Source organism: Adiantum capillus-veneris, chromosome 8, assembly GCF_014529385.1.
Source record: "Adiantum capillus-veneris isolate H3 chromosome 8, ASM1452938v2, whole genome shotgun sequence".
Lineage (NCBI taxonomy): Eukaryota > Viridiplantae > Streptophyta > Polypodiopsida > Polypodiales > Pteridaceae > Adiantum > Adiantum capillus-veneris.
The window spans coordinates 133,649,285-133,676,679 of NC_140938.1; the positions used below are offsets into that span (position 1 = coordinate 133,649,285).

General features: G+C 40.1%; 1 protein-coding gene across 1 annotated transcript; it reads left to right on the forward strand.

The window, feature by feature from the left end:
• Window positions 1-4,472: 4,472 nt before the first annotated feature.
• Window positions 4,473-6,869, forward strand: LOC147452990 (uncharacterized). The gene is made up of 5 exons (XM_086519323.1): window positions 4,473-4,516; window positions 5,398-5,906; window positions 6,217-6,277; window positions 6,367-6,574; window positions 6,723-6,869. The coding sequence occupies exons 1-5, from the start codon at window positions 4,473-4,475 to the stop codon at window positions 6,867-6,869; spliced, it is 969 nt and encodes a 322-aa protein (XP_086375449.1).
• Window positions 6,870-27,395: the final 20,526 nt, after the last annotated feature.

Consider the following 27,395-nt stretch of genomic DNA (forward strand, 5'->3'; position numbering starts at 1 on the left):
CACAGAGTATGTCACTCCCTTTGCACTTGACCCCACAATATTAACATATAAAACATGTGTTTCATTGCAAACCACAATGATTTCTCGCACCAACTCTGCTGCCATGGTTCTACCCACTCAATCTTGCCATGAAACTCCTTTGTTAATCGTGATCTCCATTTCACACTCTTTCCATCTCTAAATTTGGGACGGATACTGCTAGCAACTCTTTGGTTCAATGGAATTGTTTCATGCATTCTTGATGCTGATGCAACTCCTGCTCGCAAAACAAAACCATTGGCTTGCAGTTGCGTTACCTCTTGAGGTTGAAAATTTGTGCCCTCTGCAACCACCCAAACACCGGGAGCTGGACCTGGTGGCCCTTCGACTATGCTGTGAACCTTCCAGGTGTGCATGTTATTGGAGTTACAAAACCAATTGAATGCTTCCACAAGGCCTCCCAATTGTGAACTAGATGGAGGATATTTCCTGCGACCCCAAAAACAAGGAGCTAGCACCCCTATTTTGGCATCCGTTGAACAAGCATTAATGAACCGCCCACATCGATCTCCATCTTTTGACACTACACCAAAACAAGTCATCTTTTGCCCAGGTTCTGTTCTCCTTATTGCCCGAACTGACTTTTCTACATTTACTTCGAGATATGGGACATGAAGCCTTTTTTTGGTGTTGAAGCCCACCAATTGAAGTTGTCATTGTAACATACTCTGGCCTGTGGCTATCCTCCTCCAAGACAATATTTGCATCAGTAAAAATTGGCCTCTTTTTTCTAATACTCTTCTCTTGGAGTATATTTCTATTCATTTATGGACTATTGACACCCATTTCATGCATTGAAGAATGTGTGAGGTCAACTAGTTTCTTTCCAGTTGCCGCGGAAGCAGATGAAGGTCGGTTCATGAAGCGATCTGCCAAATCTTTAATGCCGGGACTGGTGGAGCTCCCAACACCTTTCAAATAGGCATTATATTTCACACTTTGAAGCATAGCTAAATCCATATCTGCACATGCTACCTCATACAAACTTATGTGATTCTTGTAAACAACCGAGGCACGCATACTAGCATGTTTTGACTCAGACAAGTTTGTGTTAGGAACAAAGATACCTGCAGCATCTTGTGATACAAATCTTTCCCCCCAATGAGGCACTCGTACATCCCACCAAGCCAACCGTGTCTCCAATGAAGAAATCTCCCCTTCAATGTCCATTCCTGTTTTCCAAAATCTTCTAAGGTCTCCCTTACAATGCTTAGCCACATTCTCTGTAGGTGCAGTTCTCCACTTGCGACACAAAATATTGTGCTCCTCTTGAAATGCTGGACGGATGCACTTGACAGTATGTCAAACCATACTTTGCTCCCAATGAAACAAACATGATCTCTCTTTGTCTGGAGTAGACTTCTTTGCTCCCCCAAAATAAACAGTACGCACAACAATCCAATTGGCACTGGCTTCATCTGCCATAAATCCCCTAAACTCTGGCTTATCAAAACCCTATTGCTTAACCACATTGTTCTGCATCTTCCAAAATTCAATCTGAGCATATTTATTTTCCACGCTAAACTCAGCAGTTGCAATGGTGAGTAGCTCTCGTACGTCAGGGTTGTAGACATGCGCTGACATAGTCGACCATCCTTGAACACGGTGAACATGATCAAAGTGCACCCACATTTGCTCCAAATTATCTCCAAGACGCATGCGATTCACCAAATCAACTGCCCGATCCCTTAATTGACATTTTAAATACATGAGGTTGTACTTTATCACCCAGTTGGCCTGGAAAAAGGATACTATGGATAAAAGGATTTCTGCACTTGCTTTTCAAGTCAAGCACTGCCTCAAGACCTTTTGAAGTGATATTATTTGATCTTTTTGTAGACTCCAAACTTCGTTCGACTCTCCTTTTATTTGACAGGGGAGTCATACTGTCAAGGAATTCAGCAAATTCCAAATCTTCAATCATAACACTTGCAGTTGAACTTGCTCCAATAAGCTTTTCCATGATAAGATCATTAGTGGTGGCCCTCTCCAATTGTTTTGCAGTCACCATAGGGTCCCGACTTGCTCGATCAAGCAACATTTCATCTATGTGACTTTCAACCATCCGACTCCTCCCTTCTACACATGGATGATTATGTTCTTCAAGATGCAAAGCACACCTAGTACAATTATGCTTATCTCTAGGCAAACAATAGTAAATCACTGCAGGACATGTAGATACACATTCTGGAATCTGTCCACAATGAGTGCATACCAGTGTGCCATATTGAGAAGAGATCAATCCTTTAGGACTAGATTTAGCAAGCCGACCTCGCCATTGAGACTCATTGCACATATTTGAGCGCAAATAAAATGGACAATCAATGTTGATGCAGCGCAAATGCCCAGAGCATCTACTAAATCTGACAATGGCATTAAAACTATCACTACTACAAGTGACATACTCTGTCCACATGTGACTATCATGTCTTTTCTCCATACCACTCATACCTGAAGAATTACCAAATGGTGGTAATTCAAAAGCAATATACCCATCATAATGATCTGGTAGCTCATCAGTACAGACCACTTCCTTGGCTTGATGGAGGGCAATATATAAATTGCTTTGCAATGGCATGCACTTAATCATGTCAATAACACTCGCATTGATCTCAGAGAGAGGCACTTTCTTGTCTTTCATGTCTTGAGAAACTCTGCCAATGCCAGCATCAATCTGATCCTCACTTCTCATATCCACCTTGTAGAACTGGTGTTGTTCATGATCAAGCATAAAAGTTTGCTCACCATCTGATGATATAGTAGCTTCTACCTTGACTTGCGGTCCAGATAATGTTAGTGAACGAAGACAGAAATTAGCATCACGAAGCTCAAAATGTTCTTGCAAAGAAGCAACTGTCAAAGAATAAATTCTGGTATCGAACATAAGCACTAGCTTCTGTCCACGCCCTGGACCAAAAACTGTAATGCATCTCCCAATGGGTTAATAGTGTGTTTAGCAGAGGGTAAGAATATCAAAGAGTAGTGGCATGGTTGTTTTTGATACAGCGGGTGTAAATAGAATAGATTGATATCTTTAAAATTCTATCCATAAGCACAAGCAGCCAGCAATATTGCACGTTTGTGTTCACACGAACATTAATTATTGTTTTATAAAATATATATTTGAAATAATAATTCACTATATAATATAGTCAAAACATGAAATATAAAGTGTTCAAAAAACGAGCCTGCTTTGAGTGTTAAAACACTTAAAAAGGACCTATTTTAGTTTTAAAAAACACTAAAAAAATGAAACTGCTTTTAATTTTTAAAACACTAAAAAACGACCCTGCTTTAGTTCTTTGAATTTTACGATTTTTTTTTAAGTCAATCGAGCATATTAGTGACAACCGAACTTCACCTACCCAGTTAAATGTCCCATGCACAATATCCCATGCCAAAGTTAAGGGTGTTTACCCCATGCTGAGTGTTTTTTGTCACAAATTTATAAAATGCTCTTCAAGTTTTTCAAAATTCCAAAGTACCCCTTGTTGTGAGATTGAATTTCTTGAAAGGCAGAAAACTTGTAGCTTTTCATAAGAAGACTGACTGTCTATTAATACGAGTAATTGCTTTATTATTTTTAGTTATAATTTTGCATGGTAATTTGCACCAAATTACATGCTAAGAAATTAAAAATGGAGTCATGGTTTCATATTCTTTAATCAAGCTCGGAAAAAACCTAGACATAGTGTAATCCCAGCTACAAATTTTGAAATTTACCTTTAAATTTTATATTTGAAGGTGAAAAAACCCTTAATATTTAGGAAAAATTAGTGTAATTTGGTATAAATTACCATGCACATATGTAAAATTTAGAAAAGATATAGTGTAATTTGGTGAAAAAACCCGTAAAATTTAGAAAAGATATAGTGTAATTTGGTATAAATTACCCGTAAAATTTAGAAAAAATTAGTGTAATTTTCGTTGTTCCACATATGTAGGTTTGCCAAGTTTAAAAAAAAAAGATGTTTTCAAGCATTGTGATCATTAGCTATACGTGGGCAACTCCATGATCATTAGCTATACTCCATGCACTAATTAATACCTCCTGAGAGAGAGAGAGAAAGAAAGAAAGATAGGGAACGATCATAATATGAAAGGGGCCCTGTAGGCCCCTACTGTAGTTTTTTATAGCAATTCATAGGTGAAGAAATTCTCTACAGCGCTCTATCTCATCTCTCTTTGCAGCGCTATCTCTCATCTCTCTTTGCGCTGTCTCTATAGTCTGATGCCGCTTGCAGAGTTGCCAAGCCTTTGACGCCAAGCCTTTCATGCCAAGCCTCAGGTTCCCTCTCGCCTCTCCCCTCCACCTGCTTGCACCCATCAAGCTCTCAAGCTGATAACGCTCATAGAAGGGAGAACCTGCTAGGAGTCAGGTTCGGAACTCGAAGCTTGGAGAAGGGAGAACCTGCTGGGAGTCTAACTCGGCCATGGGGAGAAGGGAGTCTACGTCGGTCCGAAAACCTCCTGCCAGGTAGTTTTTTTTTCAATGTTTTAAAGCTACATTTCTTAGGGTTATGTTTTAATTAAAATGAGAAGCCTTTTGTAACTGTAACTCTTCACTCTCAAATTGGAATTTGAACCTTTCTGTAACTATAACACTCTCTGTAAAGCCCAAGAGATATGTTGAAGGGGTAGTGCACCTCCCGCAAAGAGAGAGAGAGAGAGAGAGAGAGAGAGAGAGAGAGAGAGAGAGAGAGAGAGAGAGAGAGAGAGAGAGAGAGAGAGAGAGAGAGAGAGAGAGAGACCTTCTTGCCAGTGTATAGGAGAATCATGGTGGAAACTCAAACCAAAGCGCTTGTGTTGGGATAAATTGCCAAGGCTCTGCCAAGACTTCTGTGTAATTTCCTTATCATTATGATTCTAAGCCTAAACTACCTGTAGCCATCACGCCGACGTGGATGGCTAGAAGAGTTTTGGATGTGAAAATCTACCTGTTTATAAGATCTGTCTGAGAATCTTCAGGTCTGTATAGCTTCTCTTAAAACTACCTGAAGCCATCCACGCCGGCGTGGATGGCTAGAAGTAGTTTCTTGCAACATTTCTTTAGCAGTAGTGATTCATTTTTGCATTGAATTTAATCATGTTTTATTAAGCTAAGTAAGCTCAGTCAAGTTATCCACGCCAACATGGATGTCTAGAGGGAATTTCTCGAGATTAATTTTTATAATTGACCATACTTTTTTGAAATTGTTAGCTCCTCTCTATCAATCCAAGCCGACATCGATGCTTAGGTGGAGATCAATAAGATAAAGTTTTGATTTTTTGAATTGCCTCTAGGCATCCGCGTCGGCATGGACACCTAGAGGGGATTTTAGTGAAGTAATTAAATTGTTTTTGGTTTTGTTTTGCAAGTCCTTCAATTCGTGTACGTGGTCGCAGAGGGAGACAACTTTCTTCAACTCAAGCTTCCAGTATCTTAGAGAGTAGTGATCAAATAAGTGCAGTCTCTGTCACAGATATGTCAGATGGTTTGGAGACACAGGAGGAGGAGATGCAAAGTCAGGACTTGGGGCTTGGCTCCATAAATGAAGTTGATGAATGTCTTGCCCCACAAGAGGCATGCTTTCAAATAGTACCTTATGTCGTAAGAGATGAAGTAGCAGTAGAGACTGAGACAGGGGAAGAGCACAAACTTTACATGCATAGAGGACAATATATTATTCAATGTACTCGCATGTTCACTTGTTTTGACTGTCCACCAATTCCTTTATGTCGATTGATCCCTTATGCAAGGGTGAGAGGCTTACGAGATGATGTTAGTGGATTGAAAGCTGCTTTTTCAAAGGAGGGCTACATGCAAGAAAAAGGAGCTTTTATTGTTTTAGTTTGGAATTGCAAGAAGGAGGAAGCTTATGTGACAGGTATTTCATTTCTCTGCTTTGGCCTTTCCTACTCTCTGTTTCTATGTTGTTTTTTGTTTTTCTCATAAATAGTAGTTGAGTGTGCTTTTCTGGCTATGATTATCTTTTTTGTAGAGGACCTTCTTTCTTCATGGGACCCAATATGGGTTGATATACATAAAGAGTTTGAAATTGATCTTTCTAAAAGACCAAATCTTCAAGTTCTCTCTAATAAAATGTTCTATGTTTGGGAGGGTAATCATAGAACGGTTGCTTGGATGGCTGCTATTAGACGTTGATCGAGAGAAACATTGTAGTGTGCTTTGTACAGTTATTGATCCTACTCGAATGCCAGAGATAGCTCTGCTTAGTAGCTTGCAAAGAATGAATTTGTAAGCTTCATGACTTTCTATATATTTTAGTAGAAATTTTCTATGCTGTGTTTCTGACTTTGTATATATTGTATATGACCTTGGAATAGCATGAATACACATGCCCTTGTAGTCACACATCTTAGGGATGAGCTTGTCAACTGCTCCCACATTTGTGCAGCAGATCATGAAGCCTATGTGACAGGGCTACCAGAAAAAGATCAAAAGTTGATTATTGCAGTCCGTAAGAAATACTCGAAGGGTGTGGAGCCTTGGTATCCACTTACTCGTCGATACTTGGGAAAGCTCTTATACGATGTGAGTATCTTTGGCTTGCTTTTTTGGAATGATCTTATATTTTTTCATATATTAAATTGTGTATTGAAGGATAAAATATGCAAGTAATTGAGCCAAAGAGTATGTGCTTGTTTTTTGCAAATTATTTATTGTTAAGTATGTTTTGAAGATTCAAATGTCCAAGGAATTGAGCCAAAGAATAGAGCAAGCTAGGCACACAATGAAAAACGAAGAACTAATAAAAGAGGAGGAGAAAATATTGAATGATTTAGCACTCAAATATGGAGAGCGCTGTCGTGCTGTGACATGTACATAGTGGGAACACATGCTACAAGAGTTATCTTGTAACTTTTTAGATATACAATTATATTTCCTATAATGTACATATGCATATGTAAGTATAAAAATAAGCCTTCTATCTCATCCTATTATTTTTCTCAAGGGTAACCTATTCTTACTTTACCATCAAAAAATACTATGGGAAAAGTGTCAATAGCTCCGCCTCTTTAACTTGGGGCAAAAAGCATTGATTCTTTATTTCTACTATTTCATTATCATCTCACACCCTAGCTAGATCCTATATCTAGGGTAAACTCCAATATATATATATATTCTATGTATTTTGTATACTTTTCTTATATTTCTTTTTAAATAGCTACTAGGAGAGAATCAAATCCTAGTGGGACACTAGGTGGCATGATTTCAAAGATACACTTATTTTAATGCATTATTGCAAGCATGGTTACAAAAATTTGTCAAGGAGAAATGTCATGCTTTCATATAGCATGAGGTGTCCTTGGGAACTAAATGAAAGTCAAGGCTAAGGAGACCACATGAAGACTTTTGTTGCCATAAATGCACCCTATTTTGATGATTTTTTTACACAAGGTTCCAATCCGAATTGGAGAATGATTTTAAAATGAAAATCGTAGATAATGAGCTGAAGTTTCGGCCCATATTTTTACTTTTTTATTTGGAGCTATGGTTGAGGAGATATGATCAAAATACTGGACCCTAGTCTGCCCACATCATGCAGGGACAGCTCATTTCCAACTTTTCCAATTCCTGTTCACACTGGCTCCTCTTTTCTTGTGTAAACCCTTGTGGGTTCCCTTCACCTATAAAAGGGGACCTCTTCTTCCTTGGAAGTAACTCAAGCATTCAAGCCATTGACGAGAGGAATTCTCGAGGGAGTGAGTAGTAATGCTTAATTGTACTTAGCCATTAACATAAGCCCAAGCCTACACTTTCTCCTAGAGGGAGACTAGCCATTCTTGCAACAAGCTAACCTTGGAAGATCAACTCTAATCAAAGAAGGTCTTGCACTTGGTGTATCAATCAAAGTGGAATTATCCACTCTTCTTCTCTCTCCCATCAATAATGGTGCCGAAGGGTTTCAAGTAAGATGTGTTCTACATTGATGTTTTCTTGATTTCTTGTTGTTTTCATTTTCATCTCTAATCCAACACACATATATATATATATATATATGTATCTAATCTCATCTCCTTAACCAAGCCTATCTCTCTCATTCTTAGTAATTCATCCTCTCTAGGTTCTCTTTGCTACAGGTACATCTCTCCCCGCAGTATCCTTATTGCCTATGGGCAAGAATAGGGCTTGGGAGGGAAACTTCTCATCTCTTCACTTCTCTCATATCTACATTTCTCACATACTGTCGTAGATGAATAACCCACATGATGATCATTTCTATCGCTTCCACTCTGTACGATCTATTAGAATTAACGTATGGATTAGCCGAAAAATACACTTTCAACAACGTATAGTGTTTCTCTTTGGCCCAGAAAGGCTTAATGAAATACTTCTATCACCGGATCCCATCATACGACCTCTCATAGACTATAATTTTTCTTTTGATGTAAGCGTAGTTATCTTGCTATGAACCAAGAGGATTTGTACACACAATTAATCCCAATCACTAGACAAAATATATTTATTATGGTAAGCACAAAACTACAATTCCAAAGAACAATTCGTAGCCTATTTGGGCAGCCAAGATTGAATGCCATTAACTCATCTATTAACCCTTTCATATTACCCATGATACGATATGACCATAGCCTTGATGTTTTCATCTTTGTGTTATTTTGACATTTTCTTTTGTGTTCTTTCTTTGTGCGTGTGAGTGCAAGAGAGAATGGGTGGGCTTCTTTGATTGTACTTCTTTCCAAACCCTAGTCTTCATGGCATCTATGGTTTAACTCCTTCATATAGTTTTTGGCGAGTTCTCTCACAAACTCTCACAACCATAAGCCCGGTACTTTCCTGGCAAGACCGCAAATTTCTCGACATATTTTTGGTGAACCCGACGCGAAACTGCCAGGGTGAGAGTTTGTGGTTAACCATGGGTGATCATGTTGAGCAACAGGGTATGCATTTTGACCCAGCAACAATGCAAATGTTTCAAGCATTTGCAATGTTCATGCAACAACAACATGCTACTGAAAGAAGGGAGATTTCAGCAACGAAGGCCATACAAGCGGTCGTCAACAAAATGGATCAGTTCAATGGCAAAGATGTAACCAAGTACTTACGCGAGTATGTGAAGGAGATGGAGCTGCATCGTGTGTCAGAAGGTGAGATGATTCAAAGCTTTGAGCTAGTTGTTGCTCCAGAAATTAGGGAGCATGTTAGGGCAATTAAAGATGGGCATGGGAGAAATTGGGAAGAACTCAAAGTAGCTTTAAAGGAGGAATATTTCATGGAGGACTCTGAGAGAGTGACCAAAAGGACATTCTTAGAATGGGTAGTCAAGCCAAAGCAAGGACTATCAATAACAGAGCTACTTAGGGAATTTGAGCGGCGCTATGCACAACTCACTAGGACAGAAAGGGCCACACTAGATGCAGAGAAGACAGATCTTTTCTTACAAGCTGCAGGTAAAGAGTTTCAAGAAAATTTGGAGCTTCTTCTTGAAGATAAAGATGTTGAGCAAGGACTAAAGACCGACTGGAATGAGGTTGAAGGTGCTGTCTCACTGCTTGCCAAACGACAAAGAAGAAGGGACAAGATGGTAGTAAACACTACAAGTCCTTCCACCTCAACTTCTGACAAAATGGTAAAGCCTACTTTTATCGCTCCTATGTTTGATGAGTCCATGCTAGATGAGCTTGTGAAGGGAATGCGTGACTTGAAGGTGAAGTTTGCAAAGCTTGAAGAAAAAGGCCAACCATCAGGGCCACTTCCTAGGCAAAGACAATAGCCCAAAGAATGGTTTGTTAATAGATGTATTTGGTGTGATAGTACAGACCATGTAAGAAGAGATTGTGATGATTTTAGTGATGCTTTGTCAAAAGATGTTGTCTTTTTTAAGGATGGTAAAATCCACTTAAGAGAGACAGGTCTACCCTTGAGAACTAACTTTGGGAAGGGGGGAATGCAAACCTTAGTTGAAGATATGGCAACCAAGCATGCCACCTCTTCAGTTGAGGCAGCTACTTATGGAGTAAAAATTGAACATTTTTGTGATGAAGAGGTGAGTGACCATCATGGTCAAATTTGGCCAAATGTCATGCAATTAGCTACAAAGGGGAAGCTTACAAAAGAGATTCTACATGAAGCAGGTGATTGCATACGTCTAGAAACAGGATGGAATGATCCAGTGGACTCATTGTCAGTGCATGTCTACATTACAAAATGCCAACAAAATGAGGCAATTGTAGAAGAGAAGCGCAGACGTGAGAATGCTGATGAAGGACCATCAAAAAGAGCTTCTAGAAGTGGGGGAAGAAGCGACTCAATGCCTTCTCAAACACCCTCAACACAAGGAGCATCTCCACCTGAAGTACTCATGGAGGAGTCTACAACAGGAAAGAAGAAAGAGCCAATGAAAGGTAAGACAAAAGGCCCAACTTATAAACTACAATCTGATATTGAGGTTGCTACAGATTTAAAGAAAGTCTTGGAGGAAAGGATCTTGAATAGCAAGATTGAGTTTACTCTGGGAGAAGTTCTTGGCATTGCAAAGCGTGAATTCCATGAGGAGATCATTGACATCATCAAGAGAAAGAGGCAAACCCTTGCTGAAGTTTCTCGTCCACAGGTTGAAGGGGAAACCTCAAAGACACAAGGGATGCAACTGCAAAATAAGGAGAATGATGGAGCTGTGGTAGGACGCTACCAATCTAGTGGGAGAGTGAAGCAAGTGCATTTCTCAAATGATGATGAAGAAGTTGAAGATATTCCTAGGAGTTACTATTCACGAAGTCATTGGGCAAGGGCTACTACAGAAACTTTGGTCAAGGTAGGTGATCTTGAAGAGCCATTTGTTGCCTTGATTGACCATGGTTCAGAAATAAACATAATGTCAAAGAGTCTCTACAACAAGTGCAAATGGCCAATGGACACAGATCATGGTTGGATGGTAAAAGTGGCAAACAATTCATCCGGTGAATTGTATGCAGCATGTCCAGGTGTGAAGGTGACAATAGGTGATGTAAAGATTGACCAAAACTTCTTTGTACAGGATACATCTTCATATCATCTCATCCTTGGACAACCCTACATTGTGGGAGTTCGAATGGAAACAAAGGTTATGGACGATGGTTCAGCATATGCTAGAATACGTAGCAAAGATGGTAAATGAGTTGTCCAATTTCTCACAGTCTGTGTAAACCATGAAAGAAATCGTGACAACCTCAGAGAACATCCTCTACCAAAGGTAAGCAAAGAGTTTCATGATCATAGAGAAATGATGGGTTTTGGCCAAGTACCATTGTAAAGCGGGATTGCAATGGTACAGAAAGAAAAAGGGTCTCGCCTGATCCAAAAATAGGTGAAACTTTCTCGATGAGCTCCTTGCTAACAAGGAATGGATCAGTATGTTTTACAAAACTTGAAGATTTGAAGAGATATGAGAGGCAATATATGCATAATGTACAAATAGGCATGAAAAAGAGTGGGTTGCTAAAGCCTACTGAAAATGTTTTGGGTTTGTGTGAACAAGTTTCTTTTGTAGATACTATGGGTGAGCTTGATGCTATAATGAGGTCTAGTGTGCATCTTGAAAATGAAGTTGTGGAAGTTTCCTCTATGGAAATGTATCAAGTAATAGAAGCCTTTAAAGAAAGCCAAACAGTTGGCCCAGAAGTCCATGTTGAAACTAAATACAAGAGTGTAGCAAAGAAGGTGAAACCAGTAGCTTCACCCTTACCACCCAACAACAGGGAAAATATTGAACAGGCTTCTTTACAACCAAGTTTGCGGAATCCTAAAAAGATCGGGCATACCTTCACAAAGGAGTCTTTTCAAGAGTTGCAGATTGGTTGCGAGGATTTTCTAACACAGGAGGAGACAAAGTGCTTCAAAGAAATTCTTTCAAAGCATGGTAAGGCTTTTGCATTTGAGCCACATGAGATAGGATGTGTTGATCCTTATATTGTAGCTCCTATGGTAATTTTCACAATACCTCATGTGCCTTGGAATCTGCGGCCTATTCCGGTTCCAAAGGCTCATTTGCCAAAGTTAGTAGAGCTACTGAATGAGAAAATCAAAATGGGAATCTTGGAGCCTTCTTGTGCTCCATACTCAAACAGGTGGTTCACAGTTCCAAAGAAGAATGGTTCTCTACGCTTCATCTAAGATATGCAACCAGTGAACAAGGTGACAATTAGAAATGTAGGAACAGGTCCAATTGTGGATGAATTTGCAGAGGCGTTTGCAGGGAGGGCAATCTACTCAATGGGGGATCTCTACTCAGGGTATGATCAATTTCAGCTGGCAATCGAAAACAGAGACTTGACAACCATGAGGACACCTTTGGGTTTGGTAAGGATGTGTACCTTGCCACAGGGAGCAACCAACTCGGTTGCACATATGATGAATGGGATGAATAAGGTCTTACGTGACTTTATTCCTCAAATCACAATGCCTTTCATTGATGATTTGCCTATCAAAGGATGTGAAGAAAGTGACAAAGATGAAGCTTTGGATCTCAAGGGATGTCGCAGGTTTGTGGTAAATCACATAAATGATTGTGATAAAATTTTGTCTAGGTTGGAAGAAGTGAATCTTACATTGTCAGGGAAAAAGTCTATGTTTGGTGTCAAAGAAGTGCTCATTGTGGGACACATGTGCAGGCCATATGGTAGGAAACCTTGTCCATCAAAGGTAGATGACATCCAAAGAATGAAAGAAACATGCACTAGCATCACTAAGGTTAGAAGGTTTCTGGGAGCATGTGTCTTCTATGTTATTTGGATTCCACATTATGCACATGTAGCTGATCCTCTTTATCAGCTGCTTAGAAAGAATCAAAAGTTTAAATGGACAGAAGCACATGTAAAATCCATGAAAAAGCTAAAGGAGTTACTCCAGTCAGCAACGACTTTGAGAAAGGTAGACTATGAGTGTCAAAGGCCAGTGATTGTGACAGTAGATACCAGTCCTACAGGGATTGGATGGGAAATAGGGCAAGATGACAAAGAAGGACACAGGTATGTGGTAAGATTTGGAGCAAAGGTACTAAGTGCTCGCCAAAGAAACTATCCACAGATAAAGAGAGAGTTATGGGGTATGGTTACAGCCTTGAAAAGTGGAAAAGAGTACCTAATTGGTGCATGTGTGGTTGTAGAAACAGATTGTCTACCACTTCTTGGGATGATTACAAGCTGCTCAACACCAGACATTGCTATGTTGCGGTGGATTGCCTACATTAAGTCCTTAAATCCCGAGTTTAAGCACATTGCAGGTAAAGACAATACAGTGGCAGATATGCTATCAAGAGCAAGGTATGAAGATGAGTCACAAATGATTGATGAGGGAGATGATGTAGGCACAAAATTCTATTCTATCTCTCATGTCAAAGGTAACAATTTCTGCATGACTAATTCACTTGAATTGTTCTTGAAAGATCTTTATGAAGGTGATTGGCTTTCTATTGGAAGGTACTTGAGTACTCTAACAAAACAGGATGATTGTTCTGAACAAGAATTCAAAAGGATACGTAGGAAAGCATATGGGTACTTTTTAAGGGATGGTTACTTGTGGAAGCATCCTAAGCAAAAGGGTGCTACACCACAACGGGTTATATGTAAAAAAGAGACTCAAGTAAAGCTCATGCAAGAGTTTCATGAGAGTCTATGGGCTGGACACAGGGGTGTGTGGGCAACCTTCTCCAAGTTGAAAGAAAAATACTGGTGGAAGGGTATGTATAAAGATGTATCTCAGTTTGTAGAGTCATGTGTAACTTGTCAAATGTATTCAAATGTTCGACATCGTGATGGATTGCACCCTACATATCCACTAGCCATGCACTATAAATGGGTTGTGGATCTAGTCACGATGCCTTTAGGACTCTGGCAGATGAGGTACTTGGTTCTTGCACGAGAGGACCTAACTAATCAGGTTGAAGGAAGAGCATTAAGAGCTAAAACCACAGAAGCTGTGTGCAAATTCCTTCTTGATGAGGTGATTTGCCGTTATGGTTGTGTGGGAAAGATCACTGCAGACAGAGGTGAACTGGATGCTGAAGAAGCAAGGGAGTTCTTTTCTAGATTAGGAATCAAGCTTTCTCTTACTACAGCTTACAACCCTGAAGGCAATGGAAAGAGTGAAAGAGGGCACCCTCCTATCATCAAAGCTTTGGCCAAGGCTTGCGAAGGAAGAGTTGGTGAGTGGCCAAAACTGTTACCATACGCTTTATGGGCTGATCGTACAACACATAGCTCAGTAACTGGCTACATGCCTGCGGAGCTAATACATGGTCAAAAGCCAGTGATGCCGATTGAGGATACAATTCCCACATGGAATGTACTACCTTGGCAAGAGGGGCTTAGTAGGGAAGATCTCCTTGCATTGCGCATAAGGCAACTAGAGAGAAGACCTGGAGACATTGAGGCTGCAAAAGAACGACTCAAAAATTCAAGATTGAAAAACAAGGACTACTTTGATAAGTGACATCGGCTCAGGAGCAAAGCAATTGACAAAGGTGACTGGGTTTTAGTGTATGATAGTAGCCTTGATAACCAACACACAGTCATGCGTAAGTTTTCAAAAAGATGGTTTGGACCATATGTTGTAAAACGTGTGCATGAAAATGCTACTTACAGCTTGTCTGAACTAGATGGCACAGAAGTAAAGATTCCCATTGCAGGAAAAAGGATCAAAATGTTTAAGAGAAGAGGAGACAATGATCCAGAAAATGTTGATGAGGAAGAAGAGCAAAACACAGGTGAAGATCAAAGTGAAAATGAAGCTTTGGAATCATCCAGTGAAGATGAAAACAAGGAAGGTGTACAAGCGGGCTTGACATAGTGGGAACACATGCTATAAGAGTTATCTTGTAACTTTTTAGATATACAATTATATTTCCTATAATGTATATATGCATATGTAAGTATAAAAATAAGCCTTCTATCTCATCCTATTATTTTTCTCAAGGGTAACCTATTCTTACTTTACCATCAAAAAATACTATGGGAAAAGTGTCAATAGCTCCGCCTCTTTAACTTGGGGCAAAAAGCATTGATTCTTTATTTCTACTATTTCATTATCATCTCACACCCTAGCTAGATCCTATATCTAGGGTAAACTCCAATATATATATATATTCTATGTATTTTGTATACTTTTCTTATATTTCTTTTTAAATAGCTACTAGGAGAGAATCAAATCCTAGTGGGACACTAGGTGGCATGATTTCAAAGATACACTTATTTTAATGCATTATTGCAAGCATGGTTACAAAAATTTGTCAAGGAGAAATGTCATGCTTTCATATGGCATGAGGTGTCCTTGGGAATTAAATGAAAGTCAAGGCTAAGGAGACCACATGAAGACTTTTGCTGCCATAAATGGACCCTATTTTGATGATTTTTTTACACAAGGTTCCAATCCGAATTGGAGAATGATTTTAAAATGAAAATCGTAGCTAATGAGCTGAAGTTTCTGCCCATATTTTTACTTTTTTATTTGGAGCTACGGTTGAGGAGATATGATCAAAATACTGGACCCCAGTCTGCCCACATCATGCAGGGACAGCTCATTTCCAACTTTTCCAATTCCTGTTCACACTGGCTCCTCTCTTCTTGTATAAACCCTTGTGGGTTCCCTTCACCTATAAAAGGGGACCTCTTCTTCCTTGGAAGGAACTCAAGCATTCAAGCCATTGATGAGAAGAATTCTCGAGGGAGTGAGTAGTAATGCCTAATTGTACTTAGCCATTAACATAAGCCCAAGCCTACACTTTCTCCTAGAGGGAGACTAGCCATTCTTGCAACAAGCTAACCTTGGAAGATCAACTCTAATCAAAGAAGGTCTTGCACTTGGTGTATCAATCAAAGTGGAATTATCCACTCTTCTTCTCTCTCCCATCAATAATGGTGCCGACGGGTTTCAAGTAAGATGTGTTCTACATTGATGTTTTCTTGATTTCTTGTTGTTTTCATTTTCATGTCTAATCCAACACATATATATATATATATATGTATCTAATCTCATCTCCTTAACCAAGCCTTTCTCTCTCATTCTTAGTAATTCATCCTCTCTAGGTTCTCTTTGCTACAGGTACATCTCTCCCCGCAGTATCCTTATTGCCTACGGGCAAGAATAGGGCTTGGGAGGGAAACTTCTCATCTCTTCACTTCTGTCATATCTACATTTCTCACATACTATCCTAGATGAATAACCCACATGATGATCATTTCTATCGCTTCCACTCTGTACGATCTATTAGAATTAACGTATGGATTAGCCGAAAAATACACTTTCAACAACGTATAGTGTTTCTCTTTGGCCCAGAAAGGCTTAATGAAATACTTCTATCACCGGATCCCATCATACTACCTCTCATAGACTATAATTTTTCTTTTGATGTAAGCGTAGTTATCTTGCTATGAACCAAGAGGATTTGTACACACAATTAATCCCAATCACTAGACAAAATATATATATTATGGTAAGCACAAAACTACAATTCCAAAGAAAAATTCGTAGCCTATTTGGGCAGCCAAGATTGAATACCATTAACTCATCTGTTAACCCTTTCATATTACCCATGATACGATATGACCATAGCCTTGATGTTTTCATCTTTGTGTTATTTTGACATTTTCTTTTGTGTTCTTTCTTTGTGCGTGTGAGTGCAAGAGAGAATGGGTGGGCTTCTTTGATTGTACTTCTTTCCAAACCCTAGTCTTCATGGCATCTATGGTTTAACTCCTTCATATAGTTTTTGTCTAGTTCTCTCACAAACTCTCACAGCCATAAGCCCGGTGCTTTCTTGGCAAGACCGCAAATTTCTCGATAGCGCGTTAGGAAGGTGGTTGAATTATTTTTGTTTTGGGTGTTTTGCACATAGTGTAATAGCTGTTTAAACTTGGTTTTCTATTCGTTCCTCAAAAATTGCAGTTGCTAAATATTGTTGATCCGAATCTTGGACCGGATTGGATGGTTCGAGTTCGTGCACTCAAATGGGGTCCTGATAGTTGGGCTACACTTGAGAAACTGAACTTAATTGCTATGCATGATGCTCCTGTCTTGAGCAAACTGTTATGGGTTTCCTTGCTTGAGGCAGATAAGATTACTAGATCCTCTTATGGTTTAAAGAAAGGAGATCATGTGTATCGCATGTGAGTAAAGTTTCTTTTGACTTTCAAGAATCTTTGATGTAGAGTTTCTAGTTTTTGTGATTATTTTAGTTTTTTCTCAACTTCCTTGTTATGTAGTTGGATCCGTAGAGAGGGCCTTCTACAAAAGATTTTTGATAGGGCCACAAAGTTTGTGGAGGACTTGAGCAACATTGCTGGTGATATTTTGTTGCCTCATGATTGCTCTCTTGCCTCTTACTTTGAGGAGGTCAAGTTTGAAGCACGACCCTATCTTTATCCTTTGGAGACCTCTCTTAAAGCTAAGACAAAAGATGTTGACAAGCAAGCTATGAAGAAAGTGGACACGGTACGCATGGCATCTCAACGGCTAGCCTACAGGTCAAACTCATCATACTTTTATTTCAAGCTTTCCATAATTACGAAGTGTGTAGTGATGTTATTTTGTTATTTTGTTTTAGATTTCTATTATTCTTGGTTGGAAAAGGATTTTTACCAGGGATTACATTCTTAGCTAAGCAGTGGGCACAACTATCTACTGGGGAAGGATGCATGTACTCCCCTTCCATGCATAAGCTCACTACTTGGGAGATGGAGGCATGTCCATGGTGGATAGACATGGCTTCTGGGCATGTATTGGCGAGAGAGAGAGAGAGAGCTTCACGATACTATGAGAGTTGGTGGCACATCCGTCGATGTGCCTCTCCCTCTTAGAGTGGACGAGGTTATATCCGGTAAATGGCTACTTAAAATAGCCTGAAACATAATTTGTCTAAGAGCTTTAAATTCTCTTTTTCCTAAAGTTATTTGTTATACATACCGGTAATATTGTGTTTCTTTGGTTTTTTCAAGCTACAAATACTTCTTGAAAGCGAAAGGAGGTGATTGTTGAGACTAGGGTGGATGCAAACATGGAGGGAGAGCACGGTGAGCTTTCACTTGTGATGCAATTGTTTGTTTCGCTCATTTATTGGAGTTAAGTCACTTTGTACTGCCTCTTGTATTGCAGTACCTCTTGGGGAGATTGTTGCAAAGAAAACCATTTCTTTTGTCTACATCATTGATACTCCCTTGTCTTCTCTATCCTCATTGCTTGACTCACGATGCATGGCCATTTCTGGGATGTTTGTAGCGAGGATCATGTTCGTGCAGGCATGCAACTTGCATATTTGAGTTTGTCAGACTTAGGGTGGTTGTTGATCATGGTCTCTATGGCAGGTTTTTGCTTCATTCATAATTTTATACAATACTTGTTGATTTTTGTTGTGTGTTTTCTATTGTGACTTTTAAAACCTCTTGCAGGAGATACCATTGGTTGGGTTGAGAGATTTTGTCGTGCATCAGAGATGGCTATTCATCGTCGCATTGTGGTCCTCCATCATGGAGCTTATGGTTATGGTAATAGCTTTGGTGGTCGGATTGAGGTAATGCTCTTCTACATATTAACTTGTTTGTTTCTCATTTTTGGTGTGTTATTATTATTGTGATTGTCCTCTAATTGTCTATGTGGTGGTGTAGTGTCATTGTTCTCTCTTACTTATGGTGCATAGGGGGTTGGCATGCAACCACCTTTCTTTGTGGTTGAGAGCATCCCACTATTCAATCGGCTTGGCATGCAACCTTTGGATTCTTACATGATGCACCATCTTCCAGAGTCTTCTCTAGCCAGATCATCATCAGGGGAGCCATGGTGTGGTGGCTTGCAATGAGGTCACTCTTTTATTGCATGTTTTGTGGAGCTTCTTTGTAGGCCTGGAGGTCTTTGTTTGGAGTTGGGATGTGGCACAACGCCCGTATTGGCAGCATGCTTAGGCACAGGGCGTGTGTGTGCAGCAGTCGACATTGATGACACTTTGATTTCAGATTATGTGCAACCATTATTTCGCCCTAAAAAGCGAAGTAGAGAGGGAGCCTCCACCTCTCTTGATGTTGATGATGTGGGTGACATGCCTTCGCGTGTCAACCCCTTTGATGACTAGTGAGAGTCCACCTTACACTTCATTTCCCCCACCTATTTTATGTTTCCATCATACTTTTATGCTATTTTGTCACTTTTTTGTATCATTGTTTAGTATTTGAAAATTATGGATAATGATTCAAACAACAATTTGAGATTTCTTGTGCTTTTAGGATGTAGATTTTGTATTGCTTGCATGTGGATTGTGAGACTTATCTTTTTCTTTTTGTGTGGAAGTGTGTTGCTAGTTTATGCTGAGGGGATTGCAAAAACCATGGCTGCTGATATACAATACGATTTTGACACCCACACGAAGTGTCAGAGACGCAATGTCTTTATTAATGACGAGTGTGACTCTTCATAGTCATGAGATAGAACCATAGCATTTCTTGTTGTCATTAGAGTGCAGAGGCACGACATGTTGTTCTCTATAATCCACTAAATATTCCACTTGTTATCTTACAAATCTGAAGAAATCTCTATTTTGTTTTTATAAGATATGGCAATTCTCTCTTAATACGGTTTTAGAAACTTTGTAGGTGTATGAGCATTGTTGACTTGCATTAGATTGCTCCGTGAAATTTAAAGTTAAAATAAAAATTATGGTGTTGAATGTAGTTGTGGATCATTGCATGGTTTGTAATAGCTTTGCTACTAGCTTGGATTTCTCATTGCTCGACATCAAGTATCAACTGTGCAAAAGAACCTAGAGTCTAATTTTGAACAATCATATTGCTACTATTACTTAGGGATTCAAGATCCTCCTATTATTAAAGTAGGATCTTCATTCATCTTTCTTATCAAAGCCCATTTGGTTTCCTTATTCATTTGCTCGGATTTTCCTTCGCTTGAAAAATCTCGCTTGCCACACGATAAGACTCCTATTGTACGTTACATGGATGCCGATTATGCGGGTTGTGTGGATCGTAGAAGATCCACATCTGGCTATGTGTACACGTTTGATGAAGCAGCTATCTCTTGGAGATAGTGTCTCTAAGACTGCACGTCTTCATCTACCACTCAGGCAGAATATGTTGCTGCATCTGATGCCAGCACAGGGTATTCACTAAGGGTTACCGCATGGTATCACGTGAGTGTACAATAGGGGGGTTTTCTAAGGCCAAATGGATAGATTTTACATAGAAGGGTCCCATATTAAGGGGTTAAAAACGCTATTTTTTTACACACACGTGGCATCACCCTATTACTACTTGTCATAATAATCAATATCTAATTCTCCTAAATGATTTTCTCATGTTAAACTGGTCATTAAATATGGGGAAGTGCCACAGGAGAAAAAGCTAGAATATTGGTTAAGCTAGTAGACCAGCCACAGTAGGGATCCAAAGGAGGGAAAATAGGGATCCAAAGGGGGAGCCATCTGCAAAAGATCCATGTGCAACAATGGGCTTAAAATACCCTTAGGTTCAGCCCATTAAGACTTCCAAAATGCTAAGGTTCCAAAATTCAAAGATTGTGCCCAAAGGTCAAGCATGGGGGGAATTGGATGCTTTGTGTGTGACCCAAAAGTCTTTATCAATCCCTACATAGGAGGGGGTGAGCCTTGGGAGTAGGGGATGAGAGATAAACTCACACACACACACACACACACACACACACACACACACACACAAGCTCCCTTTACACAAAGGGAATGAGGGACATGTGTCAGCTCCCTAGCCCAGATGCCCACAAGGTGTACCCAATTCCTATTGGATGGCCTTGGAGGTGGACCAATGAGAATTAGGCTAGAGTAAATCTAGTTTAATTAATTTAAAAACACTTAATAAAAGAACCAATGAGAATTAAGCTCTCTAGAAGACTATTGGACAGTCTCCCAAGGGGTCCAATGAGCATTCATCAGCCCAATGGCTTGCTTGATTCCTATTGGCCAGGAGGCAAAGGGGTCCAATAAGAGTTTAGTTGCATCTATTAATTATATAAAGCTCTCACAAAAGGGGAAAGGGGACACATGTCAGAAGGCTATCACTTATACTGCTTAATTATCATTGGCTAGTCCTAGGGAGGTCCAATGAGACTCCAGCATGAGCAAATAGCAAGAGGGGTGGACCAAGAGAGAGAGGGGGCTGATTTTTGCAAGGCATTATCACACATACAGTCACACAATCTCATGTGTGAAGTAAAAAAGACTCTCTCTCCTTCTCAAGGTTGAATGGAAAGCTTACCACCTACTCCAAGCTTGTGAGAAGGGAGGCCTACACCAACAACTCTTGGCTTTGTGATGCAAATCCAACCAAGATCCAAGCTTCAATGCATGCTTATCTCCTCTACCATGCTAATGACTAAGCTAAGCTATGCTAATATGAGTGATTATGTGAGGAGATGTACATCTTTCTCGTAAGAATACTCCTTCTTCCTCTCAATCTACTCTCATACCCCGCTAGCCCTCACCATCTTCGAAGGTGTGTGAGGTCTTGGGCCTGAGAGTGGAGAAAATTGATGTTGTGTTTGATAAGTGTTTTGCTTAGCGCATGAAGCTTTCATCTTCAGTGCACTAGCTAGTCTTGAAGGAGCACAAAGAATTGTATTGTACAATGTCTCTCTTGATGGGAGAAACCATAATACAAAGCCTTTTGGAGGGGGGACCGGCTCCATGTAAATCTGGTCCTTAACTATTTTCAATAACTTAATATCTCTCTCTTTATTGTTTATGCTATCCAACTAGGTGTTATGCTTTTTGTTGCTCTCTTCATCCAAGCACTCTTGTAATTCTCATTAGGAATCTATTCTAATGAAATGCCCACTATGTTCATGCTAATTTCCACTACACACAAGTTTTTAGTCCATATTAAATGTTACATTGGTATCAGAGCAAAAGGTTTCTCTTTTCTTGATCAAGAAGGGAGGTCCTCATGCTAGCTATAAATGGTTGGTATTGTTAATTTCCTATGAGTAAGTAGAATAGGGATTTTTCAGCCTTGCAGTGCTCCCGCCTTTGTGCAGCTAACGGGGCATCACAGTAGAGAGCTATGGTCTTAATAGTGGAGTCCTACGGGGCTTGCCTACGCTTAACCACTATTGAGCTATTAGAAGCTTGACATGAGCTGGTGTTGTTTTGGTGTTGAATGACCCTCTCTTCTATTCCTTGCAATTAATGGTATTCAAGCCACGGGTATAGTAGCTTGAGTGCTTTTTCTAAAGGGGGAAAGAGCAGTAGCAACTAGGGCTTGAAGTGCCAAAGTACACCTAAAAAGTTTACACGAATGGCTGACAGTAGTAAAGAGAATGAAATTAATGTTGATAACTTTGATTTTGCTAATGAGCAAGTTACTAATGATGCCCCGATGATTGTTAACTATCTTGTTTCTAGGCTTCAACAAGACATGGGCAATCCATCTCTCCAAAGTGAAGTGCAATGGCAGCACCGTGCTCACGGGATTCTCCAAGCTCGCCACCATGATGAGAGAACACCTAGGAAGCCTCCTTGTGAGACTTCCAAAAGAGTTCTCTCTCCGATTAGGGAAGAAGAAGAGAATCCATACGAAGGGCTCAAGAATTTACTTCTTGATGATGCATCTCCTTCCCAAAGGAGAACTCAAGAGCCTCCACCGAAGGAACGAGAAAGAAGTGAGTCTCCCGCCACCTTCGCGGAGATGGCTCCACGAAGACGGTGGGCTAAACGCTCTCCATCACCTCCAAAACGACGAAGACCATTGCACCCTTCTCCACACCATAACTCAAAGAGGGATGACAAAAAGCAACAAAAGAAAAAGGCCAGAAAGAGGACACCCTTATCTCCATCTTCTTCATCCTCTTCCTCTTATGAAAGTGATGGTGAAGATGATGAAGATCAAGACAAGAAAAAGGCGAGAAAGAGGTCACCCGCTTCTCCACCTTCCTCAAATTCTTCACCTTCTGAATAAAGTGATGGTGCAACCTTTGAACCATCAAAAATAAGAGGCCATAGGAAATCCTATGCCGCATGGAAGAGGTCGTCCAAGCTGAAGAAGTTAAAAGAGGGAGGGAAGAGCATCTCTTTCCTTACCTATGGTGGCACCTTTGGTGCTACGGACAAAGTCTTGGCCTTCATCCAACAATTTGATACGACGTTCGGAGATGAGGGCTTCACGGAGTCCTCTAAGCTATGTCATGTAGCTATGCCTTTTCAAAAGTCCGCCAGACAATGGTGGTCTAGCCTACGAGCCAACGGTGAAGCTCCACGAACCTGGAAAGCTTTAAGAGCTTCCATTATGAAGCAGTTTTTGGCCACCGATGCCAAAGACAAAGTACTCACCAAATGGCAAAGCTTAAAGCTCTCTTCCTATGAATCCATCCACAAATATGTAGACAAGTTTTGGGACCTACAACTCAAAGACAATGTCTTCAAAAAGTTGGATTTTGGAGAGCAAAAGCAATAATTTTGTGCAGGCTTAACCGAAGAAATGGCGGAGTATGTCAACTCCCAAAGGCCACGTACCATATCGGCGGTAATACACGATACTATGGTGGCCTCTCAAATCGATTTCCAAATGGGGGCTAAAAGAAATAATAAGCCTACCGAAAACAAGGGTTCCAACGAGCCTAAGGGGAAGGACAATGTCCAAAATCCTCCTAAGGGAAACTCCAACAAAGCTAAAGAGAAGGGAGTTTACAAAGGTAAAAACAAACTCTCTCCTGAAGATATTGAGCGTTATCGCAAGGATAACCGGTGTTTCAAGTGCGGCGAACAAGGGCATGCGTACCGCGCTTGTCCCCAAAAGAACACCCACCAAGATCCTCCTAGAGCTACCTTGGTTGAAATCCAAGAGGAGGAGACTCACCAAACTCACCACAAAGGATCTCCTCTATGCCATGCTTGGGGAAAGGTAAGATAACATGATGCTTTTATTCTATTTGACCCTAGTTCTACTAGCAATTTTATATCTATAGAGTTGGCCACCAAGCGAGGCATACAAGCCTACGAGATGGGAGATGTTCTACCCGCAGACAGTGCTTTCAAGGGGAAAGAGTCTTCAGGAACTCCCTTAATCGGGAAATTAAGGCTCCATGTCAAAAGCTATGTGGACAAAGAGGACTTCTTTATCTCTCCTCTCAAGCATGAGGATGTAATCCTAGGGGCACCATGGTTTGATTGCTTGGCTGCCAATGTTAAATTCCCTGAAAGGAGAATCTCCTTTAAGTTCAGGGAAAATGACATGTATATAGATGCTAAGGAAATGGGTAACACTATCCCCATTGTACATACACCAGCTTTCAACAAGTCAATAAAGAGCTCTATTTCCCTGTACATGATTTTTGTTAAAGATTCTCAAAATGAACCTAATGCTTTAGCAAAAGAAAATAAAAGCAACCAAAAGGAATTAGAGTTATCCAATTTTGTCAAGGGGTTTCAAGATGTTTTTATTGACGACATCCCTTGTGAGCTACCTCCTAAACGAGGTAATGATGACCATGCAATTGAAATTCTTCCAGGAAGTTCCCCGCCTAACAAACCTCCTTATAGAGTTTCTCAACCTCAACAAGAGGAGATTATGCGGCAAGTGCATGAGTTAGTTGAGAAGGGCATGGTTAGGCCTAGCTCATCTCCATTTTACTCACCTGTGCTATTAGTGCAAAAGAAAGACAGCGCATATCGTATGTGTGTCGACTATAGAGCACTAAATAGGATCACTATCAAGAATAGGTTTCTCGTTCCACAGGTAGAAGACCTATTTGATAAGCTACAAGGATCGACCTACTTCAGTAGGATTGACCTAAAAAGTGGCTATCATCAAATAAGGATAGTTGATCAAGACATTGTAAAGACCGATTTCGCACCACATTTGGTCTTTACGAATACATTGTCATGCCTTTTGGCTTGACCAATGCACCAGCCACATTCAACCGCTTGATGGAGAAGCTGTTCAGGCCTCAACGAACCTTCACTAGAGTGTTCTTTGATGATATTATCATCTACTCTAATTCATCATACGAACACAAGCAACACCTCTAGGTAATATTTCAAGTTTTAAGAGAGAATAAAGTTTATGTTAATCGAAAGAAAAGTGAATTTTTCTTGCAAGAGATTCAGTATTTAGGTCATTATCTCTCAAGATGGCATCCAAATGGATCCATCAAAGTTAGAGGTAATAAAAGAATGGCCTAAACCAAAGAATCTTCATGAACTTAGAAGCTTTATAGGTATGTGTGCATACTATAGATGCTTCATAGAAACGTTATGACAAATTGCGGGACCATTACATGACCTAACAAAGAAAAGTGTTAGGTATACATGGTCTGCTAAGGAGAACAATGCTTTCAAAAAGCTTAAAGAAAAGCTTATCTCTCAACCTGTGCTTATACTACCGGATCTCTCAAAACCATTTGAGGTCCAATGTGATGCTTGTGGTGATTGCCTTGGAGCTTTTTTGCTTCCAGAAGGGCACGCCATAGGCTATGAAAGTCAAAGACTCGACCCTGTTGAGCAAGATCTAGGCATATATGAAAAGGAACTCCTTGCAATTCTACATGCCTTAGACTCATGGAAGCACTATTTATTGGGGACTCCTTTCATTTTGCGAAGGGATCACCAAAGTCTTAAGTACTTCATGACGGATATCAAGCTCTCCGACAAACAAATGAGGTGGGAAAATTTTCTTTCACAATTTCATTTTCATATTGCTCACATTTCTGGCAAGCATAATCAAGTAGTTGATGCACTCTCAAGACGACCGAGAGTGAATGCGGTTTCCATAGCAACTCACAATGATCTATCTTCAATGATACATGAGTATGCTATTGATTCCGATTTTAGAGATGTGATTTCAGCCCTTGCATTAGGGAAGAAAGATGAACCATTTACTTTACAAGATGGTTCTCTTCTCTATGGCAATAGACTATGCGTTACTAACTCACTACGTGAGAAAGTAATGTATGAATCTCATGCTCCTCCTTACATGGGGCATAGAGGGATTCAGTCTACCCTAAAGGGAATTGAAACATATTTCTATTGGCCTACCATTAAAGCGAACATACAAGAGTATGTTTCTAAATGTGTGATATGCCAAAAGACAAAATTTGATAGAGGGAAGCAACCTGGATTTCTTCAACCCTTGCCAATCCTTAATTCACCATGGGAGAGCATATCCATGGATTTTATCATTGGATTACTTAAGTCTATCCATGGGAATACAAGAATATGGACGATAGTAGATAGGTTCAGTAAACAAGCTCATTTTATACCTGTCAAAAAGACTATCAAAGCCCAACAAATGGCAACCCTCTTCATTTCGCAAATTTTCAAGTACCATGGCTTGCCAATGTCCATAGTGTTGGACAGAGATCCTAGAATGACTAGTAATTTCTGGAAGGGTCTCTTTGAGAATCTAGGGACAAGGCTAAACTTCTCTTCGGCCTATCATCCACAAACAGATGGCCAAAGTGAAATAGCTAAGCTAACAATTCTCGATCTACTAAAAGCCTATGTAACGGAAGTAGATCAAAGATCCCAATGGGAGAAGTACTGACCCTTAGTGGAGTACGCTTACAATAACATTGTACATACTTCAATAGGAAAAGCACCTTTCGAGGTAATTGAGGGAAGATCAAAAAGTCCCTTTCTACTTAAGGTACATGGGAAGATCTTCGCTGCAGATGAGTATAGCTGAGACCTACAAGAATCTTTTCAAAAGATTAAGGATGCTATCTCTATCTCACAACAAAGGCAAAAGGCTGTTGCTGACAAGCACAGAAGAGCCCAAGCCTTTAAAGAAAATGATTGGGTCTTATTAAAATTTCCCAAGGCTGGATTAAGGCACACGACGGGCAAGAATCGTACGGGACACCAAAAGTACTATGCTAAACTAGCAAAAAGGTACTATGGTCCCTTCCAGATTCTTAGGCCAATCAATGATATGGCTTATCACCTCAAGTTTCCCAATCATTGGCTCATACACAATTCTTTCCATGTGAGCCTATTAAAGCCTTACAAAGGAGAGCCACCTCAAGAACCAACTACTGAAGACCCACCGGAGATCCAGAACCAATCAGAGGTGCCGCAGCCCGAGTCGATTCTCTGACATGAAGACAAGGTACTAAGAGGCGGTAAGACTATCCGAAGATATCTTATTAAGTTTAAAAATTATCCTTTTGAAGATGATAGATGGATGCAAGGCATACAATTAAAGGATAACCTAAACATTGTCAATGCTTACAATGCTTCCCAAGAGTAAGCAAAAGTACAAAATGTCTCCCAAACACCAAGTAGAGCTTGTCATTCTACTATGGAAGATTGATAGGACTAATGTGCATACATGCTTGCGGCAGCCTCAGGCTCTCAAGCGCCAAATGGACTAGTCATCCATTGTGGAATGATGTTGTA

Coding starts and splice junctions, on each gene's coding strand:
- LOC147452990 (XM_086519323.1), top strand. CDS start 4,473: ATGGGGAGAAGGGAGTCTACGTCGGTCCGAAAACCTCCTGCCAG. Junction 4,517..5,397: donor GTCCGAAAACCTCCTGCCAG/GTAGTTTTTTTT, acceptor TTGTTTTGCAAG/TCCTTCAATTCGTGTACGTG. Junction 6,278..6,366: donor AGCTTGCAAAGAATGAATTT/GTAAGCTTCATG, acceptor ACCTTGGAATAG/CATGAATACACATGCCCTTG.